Here is a 26,513-nt window from a genome sequence, read left to right as displayed (position 1 = left end):
AGCGGGCGCGGAGGCCCCTGGCTGGCAAGCAGGAGGGCCAGCGGGCGCGGAGGCCCCTGGCGGGAGAGCGGCCGGGCCAGCGGGCGCGGAGGCCCCTGGCGGGAGAGCGGCCGGGCCAGCGGGCGCGGAGGCCCCTGGCTGGCAAGCAGGAGGGCTCACAGCTGGCTCTGGGTGCTGTGGCTGCAGGTCCGGGAACTGGACTGACTGGACGGGAGGCGACTGGACTGACTGGACGGGCTGGAGGACGGGAGGCGACTGGACTACAGACTGGACAGACTGGAGGACGGGAGGCGACTGGACTACAGACTGGACAGACTGGAGGACGGGAGGCGACTGGACTACAGACTGGACAGACTGGAGGACGGGAGGCGACTGGACTACAGGGGACTGGAGGACGGGAGGAGACTGGACTACAGGGGACTGGAGGACGGGAGGAGACTGGACTACAGGGGACTGGAGGACGGGAGGAGACTGGACTACAGGGGACTGGAGTGAAGGCTGAAGAGCAGGTGAGTGAACTGACTGGAGTGGAAGCTGAACAGCAGGTGAGTGAACTGACTGGAGTGGGGAAGCTAAGGGATGAACAGAGGTTGGCGATGCTAATGGCTGAGCTAATGACAGAGTTACCGAGGGGGATAAGATTGCGGCCTGGGCTAATAAGGCTGGTGCCTGAGCAGGGGACACTTCAGCTAGCCTAACCAGGGACAGTGCGAGGGCGTGAAAGGTTGGATCGGGAGGTGGATGAAGAGGTGAAGTAGTAGGTGGGCCGGTTAGCTCTTCCAAGCCTCCAGGGAGGTCAGGCTGGGTTGAGGCTGCCCTCAGCCTGGGTGCTGGGACAGGCACGGGAGGTGGCTGGACACCAGTCACCCCCACCCGGGAAACAAGAGTGGATGTGGAGGTAGACTGCGTCGCAGCTGCCTTCCTCCTGGGAGCTGGCACCGGTGTGGGTGTAGGCCGGGCCCTAGACATCTGAGGGGGTGAAATGGCTGAAGAAGAAGGCCAAATCTGGGCTGCCGTGCTGGTGGGGAATGGCTGAGTGACGGGTGTGGAAATGGTGACCGGGTGTGTGCTACTGGCAGGTTTATCAAAGTTCGGTCTGTTTTTTCTGCCACCACGATTTACAGTCTTTGCGGGAGCACAGCAGAAAAACTCTTCCCAGTCTACATCATCCAGGAGGGAATCCCCCCATGGATCGGTGGTGGATCTGTTATGTGTTTTATGTGAATAATCAGATGACGGATGTGGAAAACAGTTAGTGGAACTCACCACCGGGAGTGGTTGAAAATAGTCCATATTATGGCGGCGTGTGCGCCGCTTTCTTCGGGAAGAGGAAGCGGCCGGGGTAAACAGCTGAGCCTCTGGCGCGGTAGCCTCCATTGAGTCGAGGTGGGAGGCGTAGCCGCGGTGCCGTGGCGAAGGTGGAGGTCCGGCGAATGAGGCGGCGGGTGTGCGAACGAGGAGCGGAGCGGCGAGAGAGGGAGCGGCCGAAACGCGGCACGAAACGTCCGCTCTCCGCGGCAAATGCTCCGCGGCAGGTGTGGCAGCAGGTGGGGGAACGCGGCGTCTCCGAGGCCCGCCCAGAGCCAGGCGAGTCCCCTCGAAGACGTGCTCTCGCTCCGCGAAGAGCCGCTGTTTTCCCCTGACCAACTCTGCCCAACGGTGAAGCGCTGCCACCTGCCGCTCGTTGAGGTCCGAGTCCGCTGGGTCCCAATCGTGTCTTCGTGGCACGGGTCGTGTCATTCTGTCAGGCGTTGTGTGGAGGCGAGGAAGAACGAACCCAAACGCAGGACTCACAGGTAGGTGAAGACTGGTGGATGTTTATTATAAGGAGTGGAGAAACAGAGGGTGAACGGACACTGACTGGCTGGAACACTGAATGGCTGACTGACTGAGAGAACAGGGGGAGGACGACATCACACGAACATCATCAATGACACGACAAAGAACGAATAGAAACAGAAGACTTAAATACACAGACTGATGAGGATGATAATGAGAGACCGGTGAGTACACAGCTGAACATAATCTGGCTAACGGCACGAGACGAGCTAACACAGGAACAAACAGGAAGTGACGAAATAAACTGAACGTGAACAAAACGGAAAGCACTGGGTCACTGACCCAGGAACCCTGACAGGATCTGTTTGTGTGTGCTGCCTCTGGCATTCGGGAGCTATGTTGCCAATTAATAATCTCTTTTTAGGGCAACATAACATTCATATCTACTTTGTCTTAAAGTTTCTAAACACTACATACTTTGGTATTTAGACAGAAGTGAGGTTTTAAGACTGGTCAGAGTTTGTGTAGAAAGGAACAGTTAGTTCCAGGAGGCTGACGCAGGGAACTGGCAGTTACGTCAAGGTTCCGATCTTGGAGTTAATGACCAGCAGGGGACGACACCTTTTCCTGCATACAGACTTTTGCTTGTATAGGAATCTACGGCAGTGTTTCCCAACTACAGTGCCGCGGCACATAGGTGTGCCATGAGAAATGATTAGGTGTGTCATGGAAGATTATCTGGTTCCACCTGATTTGTACTCTAAGCGATCGACGTAACGGGCAGAACATTTACATTCTCTTCGACTAGAGGGCAGTACAACTAGTACTACAACTACAACTGCTCTAATTAAATGGGTTGATAACTGCCAGTAAAACAGAAGAAGACAAAGAAGAAATTATATAATAGTCATGCTGTGAGTGAGAAAACAGCGCGTAATAGCAATAGATAAATATTTGAAAAGAAAAAGTAGTCAATCTCACCTGGGTCCTGGGAAAAATTCCAACCCAGATGAAGTCCCTAGCATGAGTAGTGGCCAGAAGAAAGCAAAAACGGCATAATGGGGACAAACTGAGCCAATTCTGCTTTACCTGGTGCACAGGGAAAAATTATCAATGTGCTTTTTGTGACATTTTTGTTTGGTGGTGTGCCGTGTGATTTTTGTGAAATATGTGCAGTGGCTCCAAAAGGTTGGGAAACACTGGTCTACGGCCCTGTGCTCCCTCACTACGTGACCTCAATCGACATTTTTGTGATGACTCCCAGAGGACAATCACTAGTTTCAGACTATAGTGACTAAAACATGAATTTCATAATGTGAATAAGTCATTAGCCGATGAGCATGCGGTGCTCTTTCACAGTCAGATCCATACCATACTCATCAGCTTGGGTTTCAAAACACTAAAATCACAAAAAAAGCTCAGTTTAAGTCTTCATAACAAGACGAACCAGTGGGTAACATACAATTAGGTACTTTTTTATAGTGTCTATGGTCCCAGCAGCTCCCTTATTTTGCAAGGGGTCGCCTTAGATACACTCACTGACTCCCTGAGGGGTTTGAGGGTGATAACAAGCAACTATACTGACCAGAGGTTTGAGGTAATGAAGTACAAATACTTGGTTACTGTACTTGGTTGGTTACAGCACAATTCACCATTACTCCACACTTCAAAACATTAAACCAATATGAGTCTAGATGGAGGTAACAATAGTTCTCATTGGTGTATCCATTACAAGGGCTTTCTGCCTACACAGAGATGAAAAAGGCAAATATATAAAAAAAAATGTATGCACCGTTTAGAGCACTATGCTTGAGTTAAAATGGGTCAGAATGATCTGGAATGGCGTTTTCAGTCCAGATGTACATAAGTTGCGGTCACGGGACTTCAGCGTCTAGCTAGCACTACAGGAGGAGGAGCAAGCATTTTAAGCATATTAAGTAATTTAAAATGCAGTGTCACTAACAGTTCAACACAGTAATGTCCTCATTTTTAAAAATATGACACTGGATTTGTATATGATGTGAATACAGTAAAGCACTGTACTGGGCTGGTGAGGTGTTCCTGGTCAGAGTTGGTTTACATAAAGGGTAGCTTAAATTAAATTGAATTTAAGATGATGATGCTTTGGTTCATTCAACTTTTATAATACTGTCTAGTATAATGACAGTATAAACAGTACACTGCCAGTGTAGGGAATGGAAATCAGAGAAGATAGCTCATGAAACATTTGCTTACAGCTTGTTCAATTCAGTTGTGTAAATCCACAAAGACCAGCAGCAACATAGGTCAGCTGATCACAGCATGTACACAAAGAAAACAGCTCACAATAATAAACAGGAGCAGAGCTCAGAATAGAAATGACTGAGTTCCCTCCTGTGAAATCCCACTAATGTTGGACTGTACTCATTTCCCTGTTCAAAAAAGTTTGTATTCTCATGTGTTAATATCATTTAATTATTTAATTACTTTATTAATATAGCACAAGGTTTAGTTTACTTTTTAAAATAGCTGGTAGAGATGCCCTCCAAAAAGCTACTTTTAACTTTTTTAATCTGAGCACAATCAGAGCTTGTAATTTTTCACTTTTACTTTGGTAAAGAATTTGAATCAGTGCTTTGACTTTTACCAAAGTATTTTTAACACAAGTATGTGTACTAGTAAAAAATGCTTTTACTTTTGACACCCCTGTCTACGACACTGTCAGATATTTTAATCTAGATTTTATTGGTGTTCAGATTTTTTTTTTTCTCTAGCTTTTTTCTGAATCTTATTTTTTCTTCTTTTCTAATCTACATGAGTGGTTTCCAGTTAACTTCAGATGAATCTTGTCTTTAGTGCTAATTAGCAAATGTGAGCATTTGGTTTAGATTAAAGGTAAGGCGGATTAAGCTTCTTTGTATAACTCTGCATGTATTTATACAAATATACACACTATAATGCCTGCCACATGATCTGTATATTGTAAAAAACCAACAAACAAAAAAACAAAAACACAACAGTAATGTGACCGTTAAATGTATTTAAAAAGCACAATATTTCCCTTTCGCTATGAAATTTAGTAAATTTAAAGTAGCCTGAACAATGTCTCAAAGTAAAGTCTTGTTGAACATGTACAGTGTACATAATTACTTGGGCAACTGTGAGGGAGTGGTGGTTGGCATTTTTATTTTAAACACGTGGAAAATTGCCTTCCTTGATGAGTGCACTTTCCACCCAGACTTTGATGTCTGGACTGGCCATGGCTGCACTAATGTAAAGGAAATCCTGGGCATCACTGAGGCATTTCCTCTTTGCTGCTCTCACACAGTGAAGACATACAAGTAGCGCACATGGAGCTCAAATATACAAGGCAGACTTCTCATATAGTTCCATGACTTGTTTTTATGTATCTGCTGTGACCTTTAAATAGAACCTTTCAAAAACAAAGAACCAAGATTCCACTACTGGATCTAATGGTGACAGACACAAGCAGCACAAGTCTCGGCTGGTAGACTAATCGTAACACAAGCTAGCTCCAACAATAACTGCCACCGCTGAGTTATGTCAGTGAAACATGAGAAACTGTTATGATCATTTCAACAGATCTGGAAAAAACAATAACTCCAAATGACACTTTTTCACCACAGTAGCCCCAAGACACTGTCATCCCATCTAAAGCACTCAGGCCAAAAGACAGTTTAAGAACTTGAGGAATATAAGGAGAAATCTGCAATCTGTGGAAAACAATGGGATCGATGCCTCGTGTTTTTCACGCGACACTACTTGACGCTGACACTTTATCGTAAACACACATACTTTCATTTATACAACATTTACAAGCGCCATTCAGTAGCACCAGAGTCTCTCCAAAGTTTACAACAAACTCTTCATTCTTCCACAGCATCACACAGGAAAATTAGCATTCGCAGTAACCGTGGTGACACCCGAAACACTTAAGCATCCTTTTCAACTTTTTTTTACTAGCCAATGAGCTTCAGCTTATATAGTCTTGAGTATATGTTGGATTTAAAAGGGAATCAGTGTAAATGCATGTGTCTTATCTGAAATGTCAGCTTTTGTAAGCCGAGGACACTTTAGCTTGTTAACATTCCACCTCTTGCTTCGAGTACACAGCTCTACTGTTTGATCCAGGAGAGAATCGGGGGAGGGGATGGCAGGGCGACAAACCAGAGGGGGGGCATCTCATAGCTCAGACAAAGTCTGAGTGGGACAAGCCTGACCCCATTCCTGTCTTTGTCCCACTGACAGGGCAGATTCCTGGACCCCTGGATTGAGTCATTATGGAGCCAGTGCGGGTAAAGACGCAACCAGCATCATCCAAAGACTCCCGGAGGACAATATGTCCATTTAATAAACGAATACCACCTCTGTGCCTAATACAGAAGCCCATCCCTGTCTGTGCCTGTGAAGCAGCAACCGCATCGATTTCCAATGATGTGATTCAAAACAGAGCTTCGCATATTGTGCTAAGACCACGAGAGAAACAGTTCCTCCCCAGGCTTCTGTACTAGCTTAATATGTTCTGTTCCCACACCCCGCTGTTCAGTGCAGCCACAAATATGTTGTTGTATTTTTTATGGATTAACCATTCATCATTTAATCCAGATGCTGAAGAGTTATTGCCATAATATTAAAACGGAAAATAAAAAGTTGTGATTGCTGGGCCGGAACGTTGGGCCAGTGAATAAATCATCTGAAAATACTTGAAGAAGAGAAGAGAAGAGAAGAGAAGAGAAGAGAAGAGAAGAGAAGAGAAGAGAAGAGAAGAGAAGAGAAGAGAAGAGAAGAGAAGAGGAGAGAAGAGAAGAGAAGAGAAGAGAAGAGAAGAGAAGAGAAGACAGTTACCAGATAATGAGGATGAGTACTCTTCTTCATCATCATCGTCATCTAAAGACAGGATGAGCTGCTCTTCAAAAACCTTTAAGCAAACACAAAAGCATGCACACCTTTTCACTAAATTTACATATAGTTTACTTGAAAAAGTCATAAATGCATATGGCTGCATTCAAAAACCAGAAATGATCATAAGTGGCACATCTGCAAACATCTACAACATATGTATGTATACTCACACTGTCCACGAGCACATGCTCTTTCACATGTTGTTCCTTGTTGATGCCTGTGCAAAAGAAAAATCAGCTGAAGCCTGACACACAAACACCCTCATCTTCCTCCTCCTCCTGCTGCTGCTGCTACTCTAAAAAAGAGAGTTATGTGGAAGGCACAACATCAGGTTCTCTGGATGTGACTCTGCTATCCAGGAATGGAAAACTAACCAATCAGACTTTGCGCTCGTCCAAACCAGCAGGTCCAGAGAAAGAGCACAAGCTCCCTACTGTGGAGCTGTTATTTCAAGAGGATTAATGGACGGCTGCTAGAGTCGCGACGGGGTTAAGGTCAATACCGTGGTACACTTCCTGCTTCCCTTTATGAGTCGATACTGCCACCTGCCATCTCTATGGTTACCAAAAAGAGTAGCCACAGGTTGAAGAAACACAAAATGTGTGTGTGTATGTGAGACACAGAGATCGAATGATAGAAAATAATTCGCAGCTGGCATCGAAGATTAGCAAAGATTACTCTCTGCATGTCTGCATGCCAGCCTGAACATGTCACCGCAGGGAAAGAGAAACAATGTGCTTCTTCGGTTTTCTCTGAAGGCTCAGATGTGCAGTGGCTGTGCCTTTTATGGTGTCTGTTGAAAGTGTTTTTCTAGTCTCTTTAGGTCCTAAGTGATGGATGTCTGATCATACCATTGTTTGCTCAAGTGAATCTGTGGCTGTTCATTTTTCCACTGCTCCAGAGTAAAGTCTCCAAACTTGCATGCCACCGCAGGCAGACAACACGCATGAGCTGTTTGCGCACGCGCAGATCAGTGTGATGACAATAGCAGGGTTGTAAGTAATTATTATTTTCATTATCGCAAAATCCTTTGATTGCTATTTTTGACAAATCAAACACTTTGTTTCGGCTACAAAGCATCAGAAAGCAGTTTAGAAATGGCCGCTACAGGTTCTCAGAGCCTGAGAAGAAGTCTTTATACTGCTAGTTTTGTTTGACAAAACAGTCCAAAGTCCAAATATGAGAGTAAGTGATCTGAAATATTGAAAAATGCAATGATCAGTTTATTATCTGTCAATCAAGAATTTGGATCATGACTAAGTTCATGGAAGAAACAGTACTGACATGTGTGCTTATGAACCTTTTTTTGTTGTGTGTGTGTGTGTGTGGGGGGGGGGGGGTTGTTACACAGCCAGAAAGTCCATGTAATATGGGACAAGACACTCCTTTGGTGTGGACTGAGCTCAACCACTGCTTCTGTAGTAATAACATGGGTAAGGACAAACTTGATTAAAGCTATTTCTTATATTTACTGTCAATTAGTACGGTCGAAGACCATTCTTTATTTCTCTACCATTCCAACATTTTTGGTGAAAACTTGCATTAAAGGTACAATCAGCTGCATTTTGAGGTTATTTAACAGAAGAAATACTGCTGTGCTCATAAATATAGACCGATTAGTGTGATTAATTTCATCTTCTAACGTACAAATTTGGAATTAATCCATAAAGATACACAGGAACAGACACCGGTTTGTGGACGCTGCCATATTATCCCGCTGTCTTGGATACAGTGATAAGTTGGACATAGCTGCTCTTCCTAATCACATTTTATGTATGTGGTTAGAGACCGGCCCCATACAAAGTACACGAAAGGCTGGATAAACATTGGCCTAATATTTTTCAGATAAAAGCCTGAAAGTAATCAATTTCTCTGATATTATGAACACAAATTGACCACAATGCTACACATTAGACTGAGTTTAATTCAGAACTTACCTTTGTTAGTCTGAACACCTTCATCCGTATCCCTCTTGCCCACCACAGTATCAGCTCTGAGCACATTGATCTTGGACAGAAACAGATGTTTGAGTAAATTAAAACTGCCATGAACTGTACAAAGAAACATGACATTATGATAAAGTACAAGTCACTACTGCAGTCTTACTATAATATGTGTATATACAAACTATGTATGGATGTATCCCCATATGTACTCACATACAGATGGGCCAATCTGAACCAAACTTTGCATGAACAACATCACATTATTATTAACTTCGCTATGTTTTTTCATTTGCGTATTCATCATCCAGGAATGTCAAATGTCTCTGTTTGCGTTTGCTTCAGATGTGAAGTCCAGTGTAGGTCGGCCTTTGCTTTGTTTTTGCTAGTATAAATTACACTAATTTCAATATCAATGTCAATTTTATTTATAAAGCGCATTTCATTACATGTAAACTCAATGTGCTTAACACTATGTGTGGGTTTTGATTATCAGTTTATCAATTAAAATCGATTCTAGCTTGGATAACGTGTTATCGATCCTGAATTGATTTTTTAATATAAATTTATTTTGCCCGAAACGTCAGAATCTCAGGTTATACCTCACAAAATTTCAACAACCACCAAACAGCTAAAACAGTAAAAGAGAGCAGGAACATGGATTCTGCACATAAATGTAAACACAAAGCGCGGACCCGCCGACGGATCAGAATCAGTGAGATGTGGCTTTCTCACCCGAAGGCATGGACACGGTCGGGGCTGAAACCCGACAGCTCGCTGATTCTGATCCGTCAACGGGTCCGCACTTTGTGTTTACACCCTTTTTGCACTGATTCTGAAGCGGCAGGTTTTTGTCTCTCTCCAAACAATATTGACTGAACCAGCAGCAAAAGAAGATCCAAACTATGCTTCACATAAACATTGTCACAAATTCCCTCTTAGTTTTGCTGTTTTGCTTCCACCACGATAAAATCACACTTCATCACAAGTCTACCGTTGTTTACAGCACTGTCAGCTGCTGTTTTTTCCTTTTACTTACTTCCAAAAAGAAAGCCTTATTTCTGCTGTTCAATAGGCTACTGAACAAATTTAAACTTTTTAAAATTATGCAAAATTGCAAAATGCTTAGCTGTGTCTCTAATCAAACCTCTGTAACTTTGCTTTGCTTCACTTCAGCAGCATCAGGTAATGTTCATATGTTGATAGAAGACTTTCTTTCGTTTTTGATCTACTGCAGAATATTTTTAAGGTTATCTGCTATAAAATCCCAGGAAAGGAAAGTCGCCTTCATGTTTTTCTGTGTTTTATCCTCAGCTACTTTGACACAAAGGCATCTGCTGTGATGCTTACACCTTTGTCTAAAGGTCTCAAGTGTCAGCTTTGTTTTTATAGCTATAAAAATATGGAAATGTACTGATACGTGATCAGAATTATAATATTTCTGACTGAGTCAAAATTTCCCAGATTCAAATCGAATCGAATTGAATCAATTCTAGAAATCAGTGACGATACCCAGCCCTACTTAACACACACACACACCCACACACACGTCCACACATAGATATTAATTATAAGCCTGTGAGAACAGAAACTCAAAATCTTTCTATTGGTTTTTCTGAGCGTAGACCCATTTGTAACTGACCTCAGGTCAGCAGGCATTATGTTCCAAAGAACAGGACCATATTAACTGAAAGCTCCCTCAGCTCACTTAGATCTAATTCTGGGAAGAGTTAAGAGCTGCACCTGATGACCTGAGTGGTCTGATTGGGTTATCAACAGGGACCAGGTCCAGAGTTATTGGAGAGGTCGAACCATTGTTTGCTTTATTAGCTCACAAAAGGATTTTCAAGTGTGTCCAAACATTAAAGGTGGACTCATTATATTGATTTTCAACTCCATATTTAAACTCGTGGACACTGCTATTGTAGTTTCACTTGATCCACAGTTCAAAATAATCCTTATTTGCCTTATAACAGGCCTTGATGCGACCCCTCAGCTTATCCTCTGCCTGAAACAATTTGCTTTGGCTTCTCGCTCTTTAAGGTAATCCCCTTAAGCCTGTTATCATCAGCTAACGTCATTCATTTTCTTCCCTCGTGCCCTTCGTTTTACTGTACTGCAGAGGTAATGTATTTACTGCTTCACTCTTATCAAAACCTATGATTGTTAAAGAGCATGAGTGTTTACACAAGGGTTTACTAAACTTATGATATGGCCTTAACTTGACAACATAACTTCACATCAAGCACAGACAGGCATTGGAACAGTCTTTTGCATTTTCTTCCCTAAATATTTTAACAGACATGCCCTGTGGTTTATTCTCACCATTTTAGAAACACTGAAGTCTTCTAGTCTTTCTCGCAGGACCATGATGCTATCCTGAGGGGAGCTTCCCGGGGTATGCCTCACAGAGAGGGCTAGAGAGTCGGTCCCAGGACAGAACCTCAGCATGTAAGAACTGTTGGACCACAAGCACCACACACCAGGAAGAGGGCTGACTGCAGGACCTGGAGAGCTGATGAGGAAGAGATTTACTACAATATTCCCCAATATATCAGCTATTGTACATACTTCTCAAGCTCAGTCTTTACAATGTTATTACTGCATGTGGAAATGTTAGAGGTTTATCATATTTAAAATAAATTCTCTGACATTTTATGCATGTGCATTTTGTGTATATTTCCATCTTAATTTTTTTCATCATTACTCATCATTTACTTCATAAAGCAATTATTTATATTACAGTAATACCTTCAAAAGGAAAATACTACTACCTTTCAATAGTCGAAAAGAGACAATAGTAAAATAATAAGAGTCTTACGCTGCTAGCAGCATGAACATGGCATGCTGTCCAGACTTTTGAGCCAATTGGAGGGGTGTGTCTCCCTCCTGATTGGGTAAGGTCAATGCCCTTTGACCTCTTGGTTGGTGAATTAAGAATCGGGCAAGGTGAACCAAACCCAAACGCACCGCAACGTGGAGAAGGGTTTCTCTGGGATGAGGTTTGACAGCTGGAGAAAAAGAAAAGAAAATAGAGAATTATCTGGAGGGAGAAAGATACTGAATAATCTTTTAATCGAGGAGATGTTTAAAAAGCGCTGACACATGTAAAACAGCCTTCTTAGCATGTGTCTTCTGAGTAATCAATGTCAGAATTGTTTGTGTGATTTGTTCATGTAAACAAAAATGACTTTTAGTCAATATGAATGTATTTGGAAAATCCCAAATATCAAAAGCGGTATTAGCTTCAAGAATCCAGAACTTTTCCTGCTATTTCAAATAGACTTCCAGTGCATCAACAGAGCAGCAGGGCACTGTGCATATAAGGAATGAGTGACTCTGCGTTATGCCTGTATGCACTATATGAATATTATCATTGCCAACTAAAACCAAATGCTTTCCTAAGCAAACACCTGCTGTGACACAGTTGCTAGATCTAGCCTCCTGCTCACTGGAGTATAAGGGAGTATAAACAATGAGTATGAGGACATGTCAGCAGTCGTTATTCCCTATGACTGACTGATCTTTTAACAGTCTGTAGTCTAATGTAGGGCAGCAGGAAAGAGCAAGCAAAAAACCACTAGTAAAATCCTTCTCTCTACATCCTTGTCGTCTTGTAAGCTCAGGAAGAAACTTGAAAAAAGACTTTATCTTCTGGGTCTTCCCCCCGTCTGTGGGTGAGAGTTACCATGGTACCATCTTTCCAGTGCAGAAACAATGTGCAGAAGAATTCAACTATTTATCATCTCCTTTCCAATTCTTGTTGAAACCCCAAAATGAACTGAAATGTCCTGCCGCCTCAACAATGGTGCCATTAAATTGTGACCCAGTTTGGAGAGGGCTGCGAATGCTGCACATGCTCTTTATGCAAAGTTCAACAAACAAGCACGTCATTGTCAAATTGTTGCCATTGCAAATAGTGCACCGCATGGCTATGGGGGCCAAGAGCTACTTTGAATTTGCACCACACCCAAGCTTTGCATCAGCATTTGCTTTTTTTTTTTTTTAAGCAAACCATGACCATACATGCATTGTCAAATAAAAGGACACACACACACAGTCTGAATGCAGCCTTTAGCACTACATGTGATATATATATATGCTGCTTTAGGCTGCCTATAGTCTCATTTGCTTTTTCTGCTTATGATGAATACAAACAGTATGGAATTGTAAAGGCATAATGAAACAGCTGGACCAGGATATCTAATTCCTAATTTCTTATTTTCATTAAAATTTTGTTATACTGTTGAGCATTTTAATCCTTTTCATTAAAAAGGATAGCGCAAAACATAATAAATAACTCAATCTAAGGCTAAATGCCAGAAACTCTAGCAATGGGAGTGTAGTGCAAAGGGTTGTGGAAGTTGATTTAGCAGCCACGGAGGTCTGCAGGACAACTCTAATCTGACCAAGAAAGAATAATGGCAATAATTACTTTGTCTTTGGAGCAAACCAGCCTCTGCCCGACTGGCTGCCTGGTCCTCTGAATCATGTGATGACTGAGGTGAGCCGCACAGTCAGATCTCATTGGGTTTGAAACCACTGAACACCAGAGCAATAATGACCTGAAGGATTAATACGTTCCTTTCCTCAAAACTACAAAAAAATGTTTTCCAAATGATTCAATAACTTTACTTTTGTGATATAAACATGTGAAGATAGTAGGCACCTTGTGTACTCCTTTCTAGCACAATGTTTTATTTATTTTTTTATATTATCTAATACCAGACCTTGCTGTCTGAAACCAACAGTTTCCCCATATTTCCCTTTAAGGTCAACTTTTCTGATTGGCTGCCCCTTTTTAACAGAAGGGTTGACTGGCAAATAGGTGGGTTTTCTCTACTCACAGCCAGAGCTGTGTGGCTGAAGTCATGATATGAGGCATATCCACTCTCAGTGGCATCATTAGACAGCTAAGAGACTGACCTTATTATATTAAACTTGACCAAGTTTCCATACACTCATCATGCTAATTTGCAGCTTTTAATAATTTTTTTTTAAATTTCTTTTTCCAGGGTGGAATATTTTTACAGCATAGATCTTACTTTTTAAAAAAAACAAAAAAATCTATGCACAAGTTTACATTTATTTTGGATTTTCTCTAAAGCACAAAGGCACAACAGTATTTGGTTAAATTTCCCGATAACAATTGCACATTGGCCAGACACTTTAACTAGCTTGTAGCATAATTTTGGATGGATATTTGACCACTCTTCTTAGCAGAATTGGTAAAAGCCTTTCTGATGTGTATTTGGGATTGTGTATCACTCTCCTGTTGTAACACTCAGTTGGTATCAGTACCACAGCAGCAAAACAGCCCCAAAGCATGATGCTACCACCACTGTGCTTGACAGTTGGGTTTGAAAACCTTACCTTTACCTTACCTGCCTCCAAACAAACTCTTGTCAATGTGACAAAAGAGCTCAATATTTCTGTCTTATGCCCATAAAACATTTCTCCAGAAGGGATTTGACTTGTCCATGTGGGCAGCTGCAAATTTTAGTTGATTTCCTTTATCAGCACCCTCTCATTTGTTGATGATGCAAAACACGTTCCACTGAGAACAGCGACTGGTATTCCTGCAGTTTACAGGTCATGTCAGGCTTGAGTTGGTGGTTCCTGGGTTGTTCTTGAACATTCTAACCAATTTCCTCTCATCTGAGGCTGGCAAGTTGGGTTTTCTTCCAGACCTTGGCAAGTGCCAACATATCCAAAAAACTTGTGATTGCTTATTGCTTATTGCTTGTTTGAACTAATGATCTTGCCATCTCTGATTATTTAGAAATGGCTTCAAGAGACCTTCTCAACTTGTGTAATTCTACCGTTATTCTTAGATCTTCACTGAGTTACTTGGACATTCTCATTTTTCAGAGTATTGGTCAATCTAATGAGAGCTGTCAAACAAATTGTTTTTATGCTGGCAAAAAAACAGTTGTAGTGAATCATGATTATTAACGAGATGTTAATAGGCCTTCACCTTGTCACACTAAAAGACATAATAGAATATTCAGCACCACGTAAAAGTTTAAAGTCAAAGCATGTACCGTAATTGTTGGGCTATAAGCCGCTACTTTTTGCACAAGCTTTAAACCCTGCGGCTTTTAGTCAGGTGCGGCTTTTCTATGGATTGAGTAACATTTCTAAAACAACATTTCTAAAACAAATCGTAAGACGTTTGAAGTTTGTTCCGAAGTTGTACAGCACTACGTTGCCTGGCGGAAGGGCATGTGATCAGACACACAGTATTGGGGTTCAAGAGTGGTATGTTGGTCACATGTCCGTCCGCCGGGCAACATAGTGCCGTACGAAGTAGCGCGAAAAACAAACTTCAAAGTAGCGCTACGCGTTCAGCGGGAGGCGTGGATGACGAGCGGCGATAAACTTGCGAAAAGCAAGTTATGCCCAACTCCACCAGTGGATTCTGACAGCGTGGAAAAGTGTGAAAACATCCACGATCACCAACGGATTTCGAAGGGCTGGACTGCTGCATGATGGAGAGGAGGACACCGCCACGGCCCTTCAGAGGGTGTTCGACTCTGACACTGACAACGAGGATTTGTTTGGTTTTGAAAGTGACAACAAAGGAGAGAAGCGGAGTGTGGATGACGTAGCCATCCTGAGCCTGTTCGTATCCGACACTGGAGAAGAGGACTTCGGTTGTTTTAGTGCGCAGGATGAAGAGAAAGATGCTGGTAAATGACTGACTTTTCTTCTTGTTAAAGCCGTGTCACTGCATCTGAGCCTAAAAGGTAGGCCGAATCTATTTTTCTGGTGTGCTGTAGGTTATTGTTATGTACTACATTTGTTACTCGTTTATGAAGCACAGTACATGTTTCGTACTTGTAATTACCGGTACTTGTACATATACCCTAAAAAGTTATGCAAATATGTACCCGTAACTTGTTTTTCAAAATATTAATAAGAGGGATGTGTCTCCAAACAGCCATCTCTTTCCTGACAATTCCCTTTGTGCATATTCTCTTACATATGATAAGTCAACATTGAAACACCTGCGGCTTTTAGTCAGGTGCGGCTAATGTATGTACAAAACAGGATTTTCCCCTGATTTTAGCTTGTGCGGCTAATATTCAGGTGCGCTTTGTAGTCCGGAAAATACGGTATATATTTGAGCCTGTGTGGATGAAAGCTTCAAAATAAATTCAAAGTTGTGTACCCACAATTGTACTTTTTAAAGTCATTAAAGATGTGTGCTGTACAATTATTCTACCATGGAAAAAGAACATGAAGCAAAAATAATACGAAAACACATTTGGGCTTTAGAGGTAGAAACCTGAGATGCAAGTGGTTACTGAAGTCTCTAGAAACTAACCTCCGACTTAAAGTTGGACGTTTCATTTCATTACCTTCTTTAGGTTGGCCATCTGTTTTCCACTGCTGAGGGTAATCCATGTTAGTCAAAGCATGTGTGATCTTCTCATCCAGCAGCCGAAGATCAGCTGAACTTTTATTGATCTCCACCTCCTGCTCAAGGTGAGCTAACTGTTCAACAAAGAGCTCATCATCCGCTCCCTGTGCGCAACAAGGAAACTTCTTCAGGATCTCTAAGAAGCTCTGGGGGACAAGCTGGTCTCTGTTTTCACTTAGGTATTCTGCTACTTCCTGGGCATCATCCCTGACGTACTTAAAGGACGCTTCCCCCTCACAAGGTTTGACGTTGTTCTCAATGTGAAAGTACGATGTGACAGAAACAACTTCCTCAAGGTTGTGGCCTGTGGAATATAGAGAAAATCATTTAAAAAAATCAAAGCAGGAAGTGATGACAACGTGAGAGCCAAAGTGGTTGACTAAAGGACATACCTGGAACTGTGAAGCAGAGACTCAAGCCGTCATTGGCTCTTTTTGCTGTAATCACGTGTGCAAGTCTAGAGCCTTGTACAACAATGTAGAAATCTGCATGTTCAGAAACTCTGGTTTGCAGCCTTACATGAGCCTCCACTTGTCCCTGGTTTGAGAAACAGAAAGTCAGGCAATATTATCACCCTTGAGCATGATTTCTAGTAGAACTGAAGAATATTCTATCACTTTGGCTAGAAATCACCAACTTATGCGATTGAGTCCAATGATGATGTTTCAAAGATGTGTACCAAGTTTGCGAGAACTTGCAATCAGTTGCCATTCAGAGCAACTTTTGTGCATCAAGACAGTGATAAAACAGTAATAATACAGAGCCACTCTGCTGTCAGTGTGCAAGAGAATGTGATAACAAAGCAATTAACTCTGATACATCGATGATAATCATGGACCTGTTGCGAATCTATTGCCATCAACATGCACAGAATTTCTCACTAAACATTAATTTGCATTAACTACTTACATTCAGAGTCCAGCCAGAACCTCATGTATTTGAAATATATATTCAGAAATTCCTTCATAAAATTAGAGACAAAATGGCACAGATGCTCAGCAACCTTGATTGTATAGTCAGTTGGCAACCGGTTGAATCAAGCCCACATTTGCAAAGAAACTTGTCCCAGGTGACTTGTGCTCATCTTGGCAATCCATCTGCGTTTTTAAGTCAGACAGCAATTATCTGCAAATCTTTACCAATCTGTCACAGTGTGGTTGTAGTCAGTCCAAGTCAGACTGTGACTGTTTGGAGACAAGTTGCCTCCCACCAGGCAAACTGTGGCTTGTCATTCAACTTCTTGGTGACCAAATGATCACGGCAACTACTTACAATCTGTCAATTCAATTCAATTCAATTTGATTTATGTAGCGCCAAATCACAACAACAGTCGCCTCAAGGCGCTTCATATTGTAAGGCAGACCCTATAATAATACCACCAAACACAAAAAAAGTTTATGCAATTATTGGGAAACCACCAGTTGTTCCTAGGATGCAAAATGTAAAAATAGGCCATCCCATTTTAAATCTAGTGTGACCGAGCCACTAAGTGTGACCTATACTGTAAAAAACCTGAACTTAAAAAGGCAAAAAATGGGCCATTTAACTTTTACTGCACTCCTTGTACTTAACCCTCCTGTTGTTTTTTCCCTGGAAGAAAACAGGGACTCTTAAGTTCTCACAATCTATCCTATGAAGAGATTCTACTTTTTAACCCACTCTAGCCTTTTTTCCTGCATTATCCGACTATACGACTGTCATAACCTTACCATCTTTTAAGGATATCAGCAGGAAACATGACGGCACTGACTTATTCTGTTTGTACACAAACACCAGCAAAAACCACCAAGGTTTTCTTGCCTTCCAGCTCATACATTGCAAAGAAAACACAATGACATCGAATCAGGAATATGCTGGAAGGACAACTGTTCTCTGTAAACACTGTCCTTGTGTCAGTATAGATAGCTCAACACTGGAATTCATCTTCTTGGACTCTGACGTTCCAGATACATTGTGTGCAATACTCTTATCTAAAACATGTCACTTTCTAATGCATTTGCAGTGCCTGCAGTGATTTCACTTTCAAGGAATTTTTTTCTCAGGACACTTTATGTCTTCAAACATGTTTTGACCTATATTATACATGCAAGTATAGGTCAATCTTTCCCATGGAAACAAAAAAAAACAAAACAAAAAGTCTATAATCATTTCAACTGCACTTAAAATCTGGCTCCAGTCAAATTTCTAACCTTTACCCCTGTTCTTTCGAAACCCTTGGGGGTTTCAAGAGTTGCTATCTTCCTGTTGTTTGCGAGGCTGCTATTTGGAAGTGATAAACGGGTCTGACTCAAGCTGCAGTTTCTCCGTTTTCAGCGGTTAGCTGCAGTACCACTTAGTGCACACTTATCTCTGATTGTTTTTCCGCATAACAGAAGATAAGATTTCATCCTGCTGCTTGTGTAGCCTTCGTTATTTCCTGTAAGTCTAACTTCACATAAAGAGTCATTCATAAAAGTACATTTACAAAAAAAAGTTATAGAATTTATTTAGATATTAATGCTATGTACAGTTTTCTGTATTTTTTATACTGTATTCCTTTGTAAATGTCTATAAAAGACACATCACACAATATTGTTTGATTGCATTTTGAATCCTGCACAGAGGATATAGTTTCCACTCAATTGTCTCAACATTGTCCCATAGCCTCAGACAATATTACTTTAAGAGGGGCAAAATTTGACACAACACACACCGATGTGATCTATGGCCTTTTTTCCAGAGCACCGTCATGACACAACCTGATCCAGTAACAATGAAATATTCAACACCTTGTGGTTTTTTACTTCATGTCTTCCACGTGGCGAGTTTGAAGGTCGGGTAGTATATTTAGTTATGAATACAAGGTTTTTCATAAGTGCCTGCTATGAATCCACAAGGTGCTTTTGCTGTTGTGTGACATAACAACTGGGCTGCTTTGTTTTTAATGTTTATTTTTATTAAAACACTAAATCCAATGATACACCAGAGAGATGGTCTTATAACCTCCGCATGTTATTGTCCATTCAGTGTGGGGGGTGGGAGGAAAAACAACATCAAATCTGCTGCCCGGTCTCCAGGAAACCTGTACTTGTCAGCTCTACAGCTCTTTGCCATGATCTCCTGAGTGTATCACACGGGTGACGTCAGGGGAGTAAGATCAGTGCCACCGCAACAACAAAAACAGCTCCAATAACAGTTAGCTCCCCTCAGTGCAAAGACCTATTGATGTCAGCTCTCAAGCATAGTTATTTCAGTTTAATAACCAACACTAATAACATTTGGTATCATTAAGAAAACCTGCACTGTGCAATGGAGTCTGCTATAATCATAGAGTCACTATAAACCCTCATAGCCTATTTAATTTGATCAAAGAACAACAGAGGCCACCGTTCCACTTACTTCCACATGCTCTATGATGATATGCTCATGAACGTTCACACACAAAGGCATTACATTAAGCAAAACAATTGTCCAACCACAAGTATGTGACAGTACGTCACACACTACCATAGCGACACTATGGGCTGTTCACGTCTGAACTAACATAAACTCCAGAGTCTTGAGAGTGACAACCAGCTAGTGCTGAAGGCCTTTTCTCATGCTCAGCTGAGACACATACCTCTGATTTAATCTGCTGTGCAAATGGGATACTAATAACTAGTCTACATGTCAAAAGGGGCTGGTGCAGTGCCACAACTATTCATCTCAAAGAAAAGTCCTGTCGGTAGACTAGCTGTTACATAATATTCTTAAGAAGTACTGAAATGAATAATTACGACATCTGAGAAATCAGCTGTAATAGGAGAGCGTGTCTATTTGGTGAAGTAATGTTGTTTTATCCTTTATGGCCAACTTTCTTGTTCCGCATCAATAAATATTTGGAAACGTGAGTCTTTCTGTTGGTTTGACATGTGAAAAGCAAACACAATCATCACAGCACTTAAAGGGGGAAAAACCCCATAAACCATTACACACACACATACCTGCTAGTTTAAAGGAAACCACCATTACACTACACAAACCACACTCGCAATCTAACAAACATTGTAATACGGGGACACCCAATCTATCTTCATTTGTCAAAATGTGGCAGTACTGCGTTGAGACAAAAGCTGCTGTTAAGGAAAGGAAGTAGAGCCCAACAATGCATTCACCAGCCACTTTGCTTGGTACACCTTCCTATTAAGATGGACCCCTTTTGCCTTCAGAAAAGCTTTAATTCTTCATGTTGTAGGTTAAACTAGCGGTCCCCAACCTTTTTTGGGCCACGGACCGTTTTTTTGTCCGACAATATTTTCACAGACCGGCCTTTAAGGTGTCGCGAATAAAAACAACAAAATAAAATCAGTACCGGTACCAAAAAAGGAGGATGTATTCATAACACACGGGAAAAGACCCAGGGAACGATAAAAATGATTTAAAAAAATAACGACAAAAACTGAAAAAAAAACCCTGAAAACCATAAGTTTAACAACCGAGCCTTAACTCTCGTGGCCCGGCGGTTGGGGGCCGCTGGGTTACAACCAAACAACCAGTCTGATCACCTGCCTCCCCAGTTCTGATGCTCAAACCGAGCAGGTCATCTTAACCATGTTTACATGTCCTGAGTTGCTTTTTGGATTAATGAGCAGTTGACCAAGCAGTACGCACCTAGCGTACTGTAAATTAGGGATTGTGAGTCTGAGTCCCAAGCAGAGTGGTGCAGTGGAAGTGTGCTGGGCCCATAACCAAGAGGTCGATGGCTCAAAAGTCAAAACTATCCTCTGCTAGAAAAATATTTAACCACAATTTTGTTGTACAATGACAAAAGGCTATTCTATTCTAATAAAGTGTATGTGTGAGTATATACTGATATTAACAACTGATACTGGCCTATAACAGATGTATCGTCCTGCCGGGTATGTTGACATGTGCCAATACAAAAGCATTTTCACAGAAAATAATCCAGATTACAAAAATGGAGCCAATTTTAAAGAATTGTTTTTCAACAAAATGTAAAACAATGGTATCAGGATCAACCTGGGTTATTCTTATTATCATCTGTCAATATTAGCTATTTGCCAATCAATTGGTATCTGCATTTATAATAGCCAATAAATTCAAGTTTAAAATACAAAGGGAACCAGGTGAAAACACCCTTCAGCTATGTTATGAATGTTAACATTGCATAGTTTGTCCAGCAGAGGCACTTTGCTTTTTTTGTTGTTGGAACCACATATGTTTGGAAGACCACAAACATAACAACCACGTGATCCAAGCAGAGTCAGACACAGCATAAATGTGTAAATGAATAACTGCACATAACAAATGTTAGGGAAATTTTTTTATGTTTCGTTTCTGAAAGCCAAAAACTATTGGCCAGCATATTGAATATTGTGTCAGTGTCTGTCTTAAAAACCCTGCTCAGCTCTAACCATGGCAACAAAAATCCAGGATTGGTCAAACACCTGGACATAACATCTTAAGATAAACATTAACGCTGTTATGCTAACTTGCTCACAACAGCACTGCTAACATCCTGATGTTAAGCAGTTGTTATGGTTACCCTATTTACCACCTTATTTGGCAATCCACAGATTTAGATCAACTAAAATGACCTGGAAAATATAAAATAATGTACAAAAAATGTTAAAATTACTATTTACCCCTCCAGAACACAAACATGTCAAGCAGATTTCTATATAATAGCAGTAACAGCAGAATTTTGGGATTTTTTAAAATCTGCTGTCTAGTTTATCACATTTAAGCCACATTAATAGTTTCAGATCCTTAAGTATGACCGAATGTGGTGGCAAACCAAGAAAGAAGCAAGCTGCTGGTGTTGCTACAACTGGAAACGTAGTTAGTTCAGCCTCTGCTGTGGTAAAATTGCACTTTCCATTTCACCAACGTGGCCACACATTCTTCTTTCAGGGGCATAAGTTTAATTCAGTCATGCACCTGGACAAACAAAATGACTTTCGCATGAACCTGAAGCTAAACTACAGCTCAATAAAATCTCCTTCCACACAGGAACTCCCAACACTTTTTCCATCCAACTCATGGCAGCCACTTCTCCATTGATCTCGTCCATCAGTATTTGCTATGGGCATGACACTGTGTTGCGTGCGTGGAGGTGCGCCATAAAACTTTACTAGGCATGCTACAATAGTAGTCTTTATATCACAGCAGTGTGCCACAGCTTGTCTACACAAAGCCCAGCATTGAAATCTGGATCTCATTCAGTCCTGAGAGTTGCTCCTGTTCAGCTGTGTCCTCTGAGGGTGGAGACACCACTTCCTCTTAGTATGTGTAAGTTCTAGCGCCCATAATGATTCACATGTCTGGGCCTCGAGACCGGCCCTCCATCAGATTCTGTGAGCGAATGGAGGCAACGATTTCGAAGCGACCCCCACCCCCATCACCATCCCTCTCTCAAACTGGTGACACAGCAAAACAAGCAGACACTCCGCTTACCAGAAATCTGGCAACGCTTCAGTGACTGGCCCACCCAGGCTTCCACATTTACAGGAGAATAGGCAGAGAGAGAGTGAAAGAGGCAAAAAGGAAAAGAGAGAAAGAGATGGCGAAACAAAACTAAAACGTCCAAAAGTTAAAACAAAAAAAGTTGAAAAGACAATAATTTGACAATTTTAGAAAAGAAAATCCACATTGTTTTTTAAACTTGTGTAATCAGTAGTTTTTAAAGAGCCAAGAATACTCTGTTATTCTTAGTCCCATGTTCACTATGGGAGCCATGCTTTCAGAAGCCCTTGTCATGTGGTGGGCGGCTGTGTAGAGCCTGGCTTCCCCAGGGACTGAAACCCTGCTGGGTTGGGTTTCACCTGCGACACAAGGCTCACTAGTCAACCAGTGCACACAGAGAGAGTCAGGACTGAGAGAGGAGGAGGATAGCTGGAGGGAAACACTTCTGCTGAAACATAAGGCCTTGGGGTCAGTATCAGCCCGGCAAAGACCTCAATCTGGGCCACTTGATGGCTTTGGAGTATATGAAAGAGGGCATAGATGTTGTACTTTCAACTGTGTTTTCTTAAGTTTTACAGCTTTTCTTACTGATAAAGATACCCCACCCCCCACCCACCCACACACCCCACCCCACATTGCCATTGTTGTTCATATTACACCAGAGTAATAAATAGATAAACTTGAACAGAAAATCTTCTGTTTTTAATTTTTACTATCGCCTGTAGAAATCTCTGTTTTTACAATGGGTCCACAGAATAATAAATAAAACTTTTTCTGTATATTAATGAAGACTTTCAGTTTTGCAGTTGCAAGAGAGTCTGGGCAATGACCAATGACAATTTATTTTATTTACTACAGCATCTTTCCATCATGCAGAATAAGTTTGACAACCCTGCATTATGCAAACACCTCAGACACACACAAGCAAAGGAGGTAGTCACTTACATATAAAGGCAGCTCCCTCTGGTTCACGTCCATTTTCTCTCCATCCACCAAAGACCTGGAGACAAAACAGAGGTGTTACTATGACATCGGGTTAATAACAGCACCGCCTAATGTAACCTATAGCCATGCTACAACTGAAGCATTGAATGTTGCACCAAATTTATTGCACTTGTGTTATTGTTTGGCGTGAAACTTTAACCTCCACGATCTGACCCTCCTCTTAGCCCCACTGTCTCCCAAAGTCAGGACCAAGAGATCGCTTGCTATTTTCGTGTGCCATGTTTCAAAACATTTCCTGAGGTGAGTAAGATAAAGACTCTCATAGGGCTTAGTTCGCTGATATTGCCCTGCCTGCATGAATGGAAAAACAATAGCCTTCAGACAGGATACAGCAGTGGTAGAAAGGGTAACTGTATCATCAGCACACACCTGATCCACTGTGACTTCAGTCTCAGCTGTGAATAGTGCATGACTTCAAAGCTGCACAGCAGGCTGCACTTTGTCTAGACACTCATCTGCATCAGCTGGGGCACATCCAGCAGGCCTTGTGGCTCTGCAGACGTTTTGCATGTCCCAAACAGGCAAAAATTCCATTAAATGAGCCGAATGTTAATGTAACCCTAACCCATAAATGGCTCCCTTGCATGAATAAACTGTAGCCATGATTTTATTTTAGGAATATTTTCATTTAATTGTAGAAAGTAAGCCACATGAATGTCCTGGCTAAAATATCGAGGATTTTTTTTATGGTAACCATGATGAAAAAACAGCTATAGTTTTGGGTAGATTAAGTACTTCCTGCTTTTAAAAGATGAACCTTTAAAAAAAATCTACCAGTATGCAAGTTTTCACACTTTTCAAGAAATTATGGTTAAAATTGTGTTGTTGTTTTTTTTTTAACCAACCAAAAGCAGGAATCGTGCTTTAATGTTTATTAATTTATTAACTGAATACTCTTCTCGGCTTTCATTTCAATACACATATTTTAATGATTGTTGAATATTTTTTTGATTATGACACTTCTTCCATATAAAAGTACGTAAAGGAAAGGTGGGCAGGTCAATTCATTTACAGTGGTGGAAATGATTATTTTAATTTCTAGCTACAGTTTTAAGAATAGAGCAGGATCTAATTCCGATGGTAGTTTAAATTTAATGGAGAAAGACAGGATATCAAAAAGAAAAAAAGACTACATAGAAATTATAAATCGATTTGCACACCAATGGGTGAAATAAGTTTTTTTTACTTATATTCATAGGATTACACTACTGTGATGTACAACTAATGATGGTTAATCTATCCTATTACAGATTTTTTTTTTTTTTAATGCCCACAAATGCGATTGTTCTGCTCATCTTCCCTTTATAGAAAGTTCAAAAGAAGATTCACATCCAAACACAGAAGGACCTCACCTGAGCTTCACAAGCTCAAAAACAACTTTTGAATAGACTGCAGGTGAAAACAAGGATTGGATGACCAGGAAACCAAAGTAAGGCACACCACCATCTACGGATTAACCTTAAACCCAACGTTTATTGTCTATTTTTTTTCTAAAACTATGCGAAGCATTAGTGTCATTCATTGTCCTCAGTCTGACTGTTCAGTATGAAGGAGAAACCTGATATGAGTCGTGGCCAGGCACGCCAGAACAGAGCGTGAGAAAACAGAAAAAAGATTACACATAACCGCACGCTGTCAAAAAGCCTTTGGAAAGCATTTTGACATACATAGATGGGAGTATGTAAACCCTGTCTTCATCAGCCCTTTTTCAGATGACGCACGGTTAAACTATTTAATTTCCGTTCACATGGCAAGCTGCAAAAACAGGCTGTCGAAAGCATTTTTATTCACACAGTGAATGACAACTGCATAACTCCACACTTTTCAACATGACGTATTTAAACTTAATAAAAGAGCTCAAAAATTCATGAATGATGTATGACGACTTATGAGTGTCTCCGTAAATTAGAGTTATCGGACTCAGAATGTAAGGTATTACTTAGAGGAAAACCACCTCGCTTTCACACTAATGCATGGAGCAGCCACACAAAGAAGTGAAAACGGGGGACCGCACACATTGTGAGCACTCCTATGAACAATAAATGATCTCCACTGCTACTGTCAGTAGGAAGCGAAACCCCTGCACTTAACAGTCAAATACAGTCAGTAAACACATCATTTATATCTCTCCGGGATCACAACAGCGGGTTTGAATAGACAACATAGACAGGGGAAAACGCGCGTTTTGCCTTTTACCTGTGAACGCACCAGTATTTCACTCCATCCACGCCTCACGTGAACAATTAACAAGTAAAAAAAATATATACAAAAATTAAAAAGTGCATGAAAACAGTTTCGCTGTCTGCACACTGCTCCTTCCTTTAAGCTTTAATGAAAATCTGCGTGAAACGGAACTTTTCCGAGTGAGGATGAATCAGCTTCCCATTACCTGCTGCGCTTTCCTCCCTCCCTCCGCTTTCTCGCTCCGGGAGTCTATTTGGAAAGTGTTTGAGCCGCTCGCTTCTGCTAGTAGTTGTGACTAATAAACATACTTTATTAATGCACCTTTTATTCCTATTTATTTCCGCTTCTTTCAGGTTTCCATGTTTTTGCTCCGAGAGAGAGCAGGTTAGGAGTCTGCAGGTGTCGCCAATGTTTTTCCTTTTCCTTTGCTGCCTGTCCTTTTTTTTTTTTTTTTTTTTTTTGGTCCACCCCTTTCAAGGACCGGGCAGCATGAGTGAAACCTCTCCGGGAGGCAGGGCCAAACGTGGCGACATGTGCTCAATTCCGTCTCTATAAATGTAACGTCCCCAGCATAGGGAACTCATAATGACATTTAATGCTTCATTTGACATTTCCTTTAACTGAGCTCCTGTATTTAGTGTTTGTCATTTTAATTTTCTCCAATCAGAGATCAGCCTGAGTGATGTCACTGTGACCGAGTACAAAGAAACCACAGCCAAGTCAATTCAATTCACTTTAGTTCAGCTACATTTTCTCACACAATAGTATTGTAAGGTAAAGACTCTACAGTAATACAAAGCCCCAACCATCAGATGACCTTGTTCAAGCAA

At 41.4% G+C, this 26,513-nt stretch overlaps 1 protein-coding gene across 4 annotated transcripts in view; it reads right to left on the bottom strand.

Moving 5' to 3' along the window:
- arhgef28a (Rho guanine nucleotide exchange factor (GEF) 28a) overlaps nucleotides 1–26,142 on the bottom strand; it is a 57,679-nt gene extending 31,537 nt beyond the window's left edge. For all 4 annotated transcript variants that reach the window (XM_085166207.1, XM_085166209.1, XM_085166208.1 and 1 more), the window contains exons 1-9: nucleotides 25,889–26,142; nucleotides 23,440–23,494; nucleotides 16,443–16,587; nucleotides 15,989–16,354; nucleotides 11,446–11,635; nucleotides 10,950–11,139; nucleotides 8,619–8,688; nucleotides 6,852–6,898; nucleotides 6,625–6,697 (exon numbers count right to left, since the gene is read on the bottom strand). In XM_085166207.1, coding sequence (XP_085022333.1) covers nucleotides 6,625–6,697; nucleotides 6,852–6,898; nucleotides 8,619–8,688; nucleotides 10,950–11,139; nucleotides 11,446–11,635; nucleotides 15,989–16,354; nucleotides 16,443–16,587; nucleotides 23,440–23,472 — 1,114 coding nt within the window. In that variant the 5' untranslated portion in view covers nucleotides 23,473–23,494; nucleotides 25,889–26,142. The remainder of the gene's footprint in view (nucleotides 1–6,624; nucleotides 6,698–6,851; nucleotides 6,899–8,618; nucleotides 8,689–10,949; nucleotides 11,140–11,445; nucleotides 11,636–15,988; nucleotides 16,355–16,442; nucleotides 16,588–23,439; nucleotides 23,495–25,888) is intronic.
- Nucleotides 26,143–26,513: the final 371 nt, after the last annotated feature.

The sequence above is a fragment of the Neolamprologus multifasciatus genome, chromosome 7 (assembly GCF_963576455.1).
Source record: "Neolamprologus multifasciatus chromosome 7, fNeoMul1.2, whole genome shotgun sequence".
Taxonomy (NCBI): Eukaryota; Metazoa; Chordata; class Actinopteri; order Cichliformes; family Cichlidae; genus Neolamprologus; species Neolamprologus multifasciatus.
This window is presented reverse-complemented; position numbering and strand designations above follow the sequence as displayed.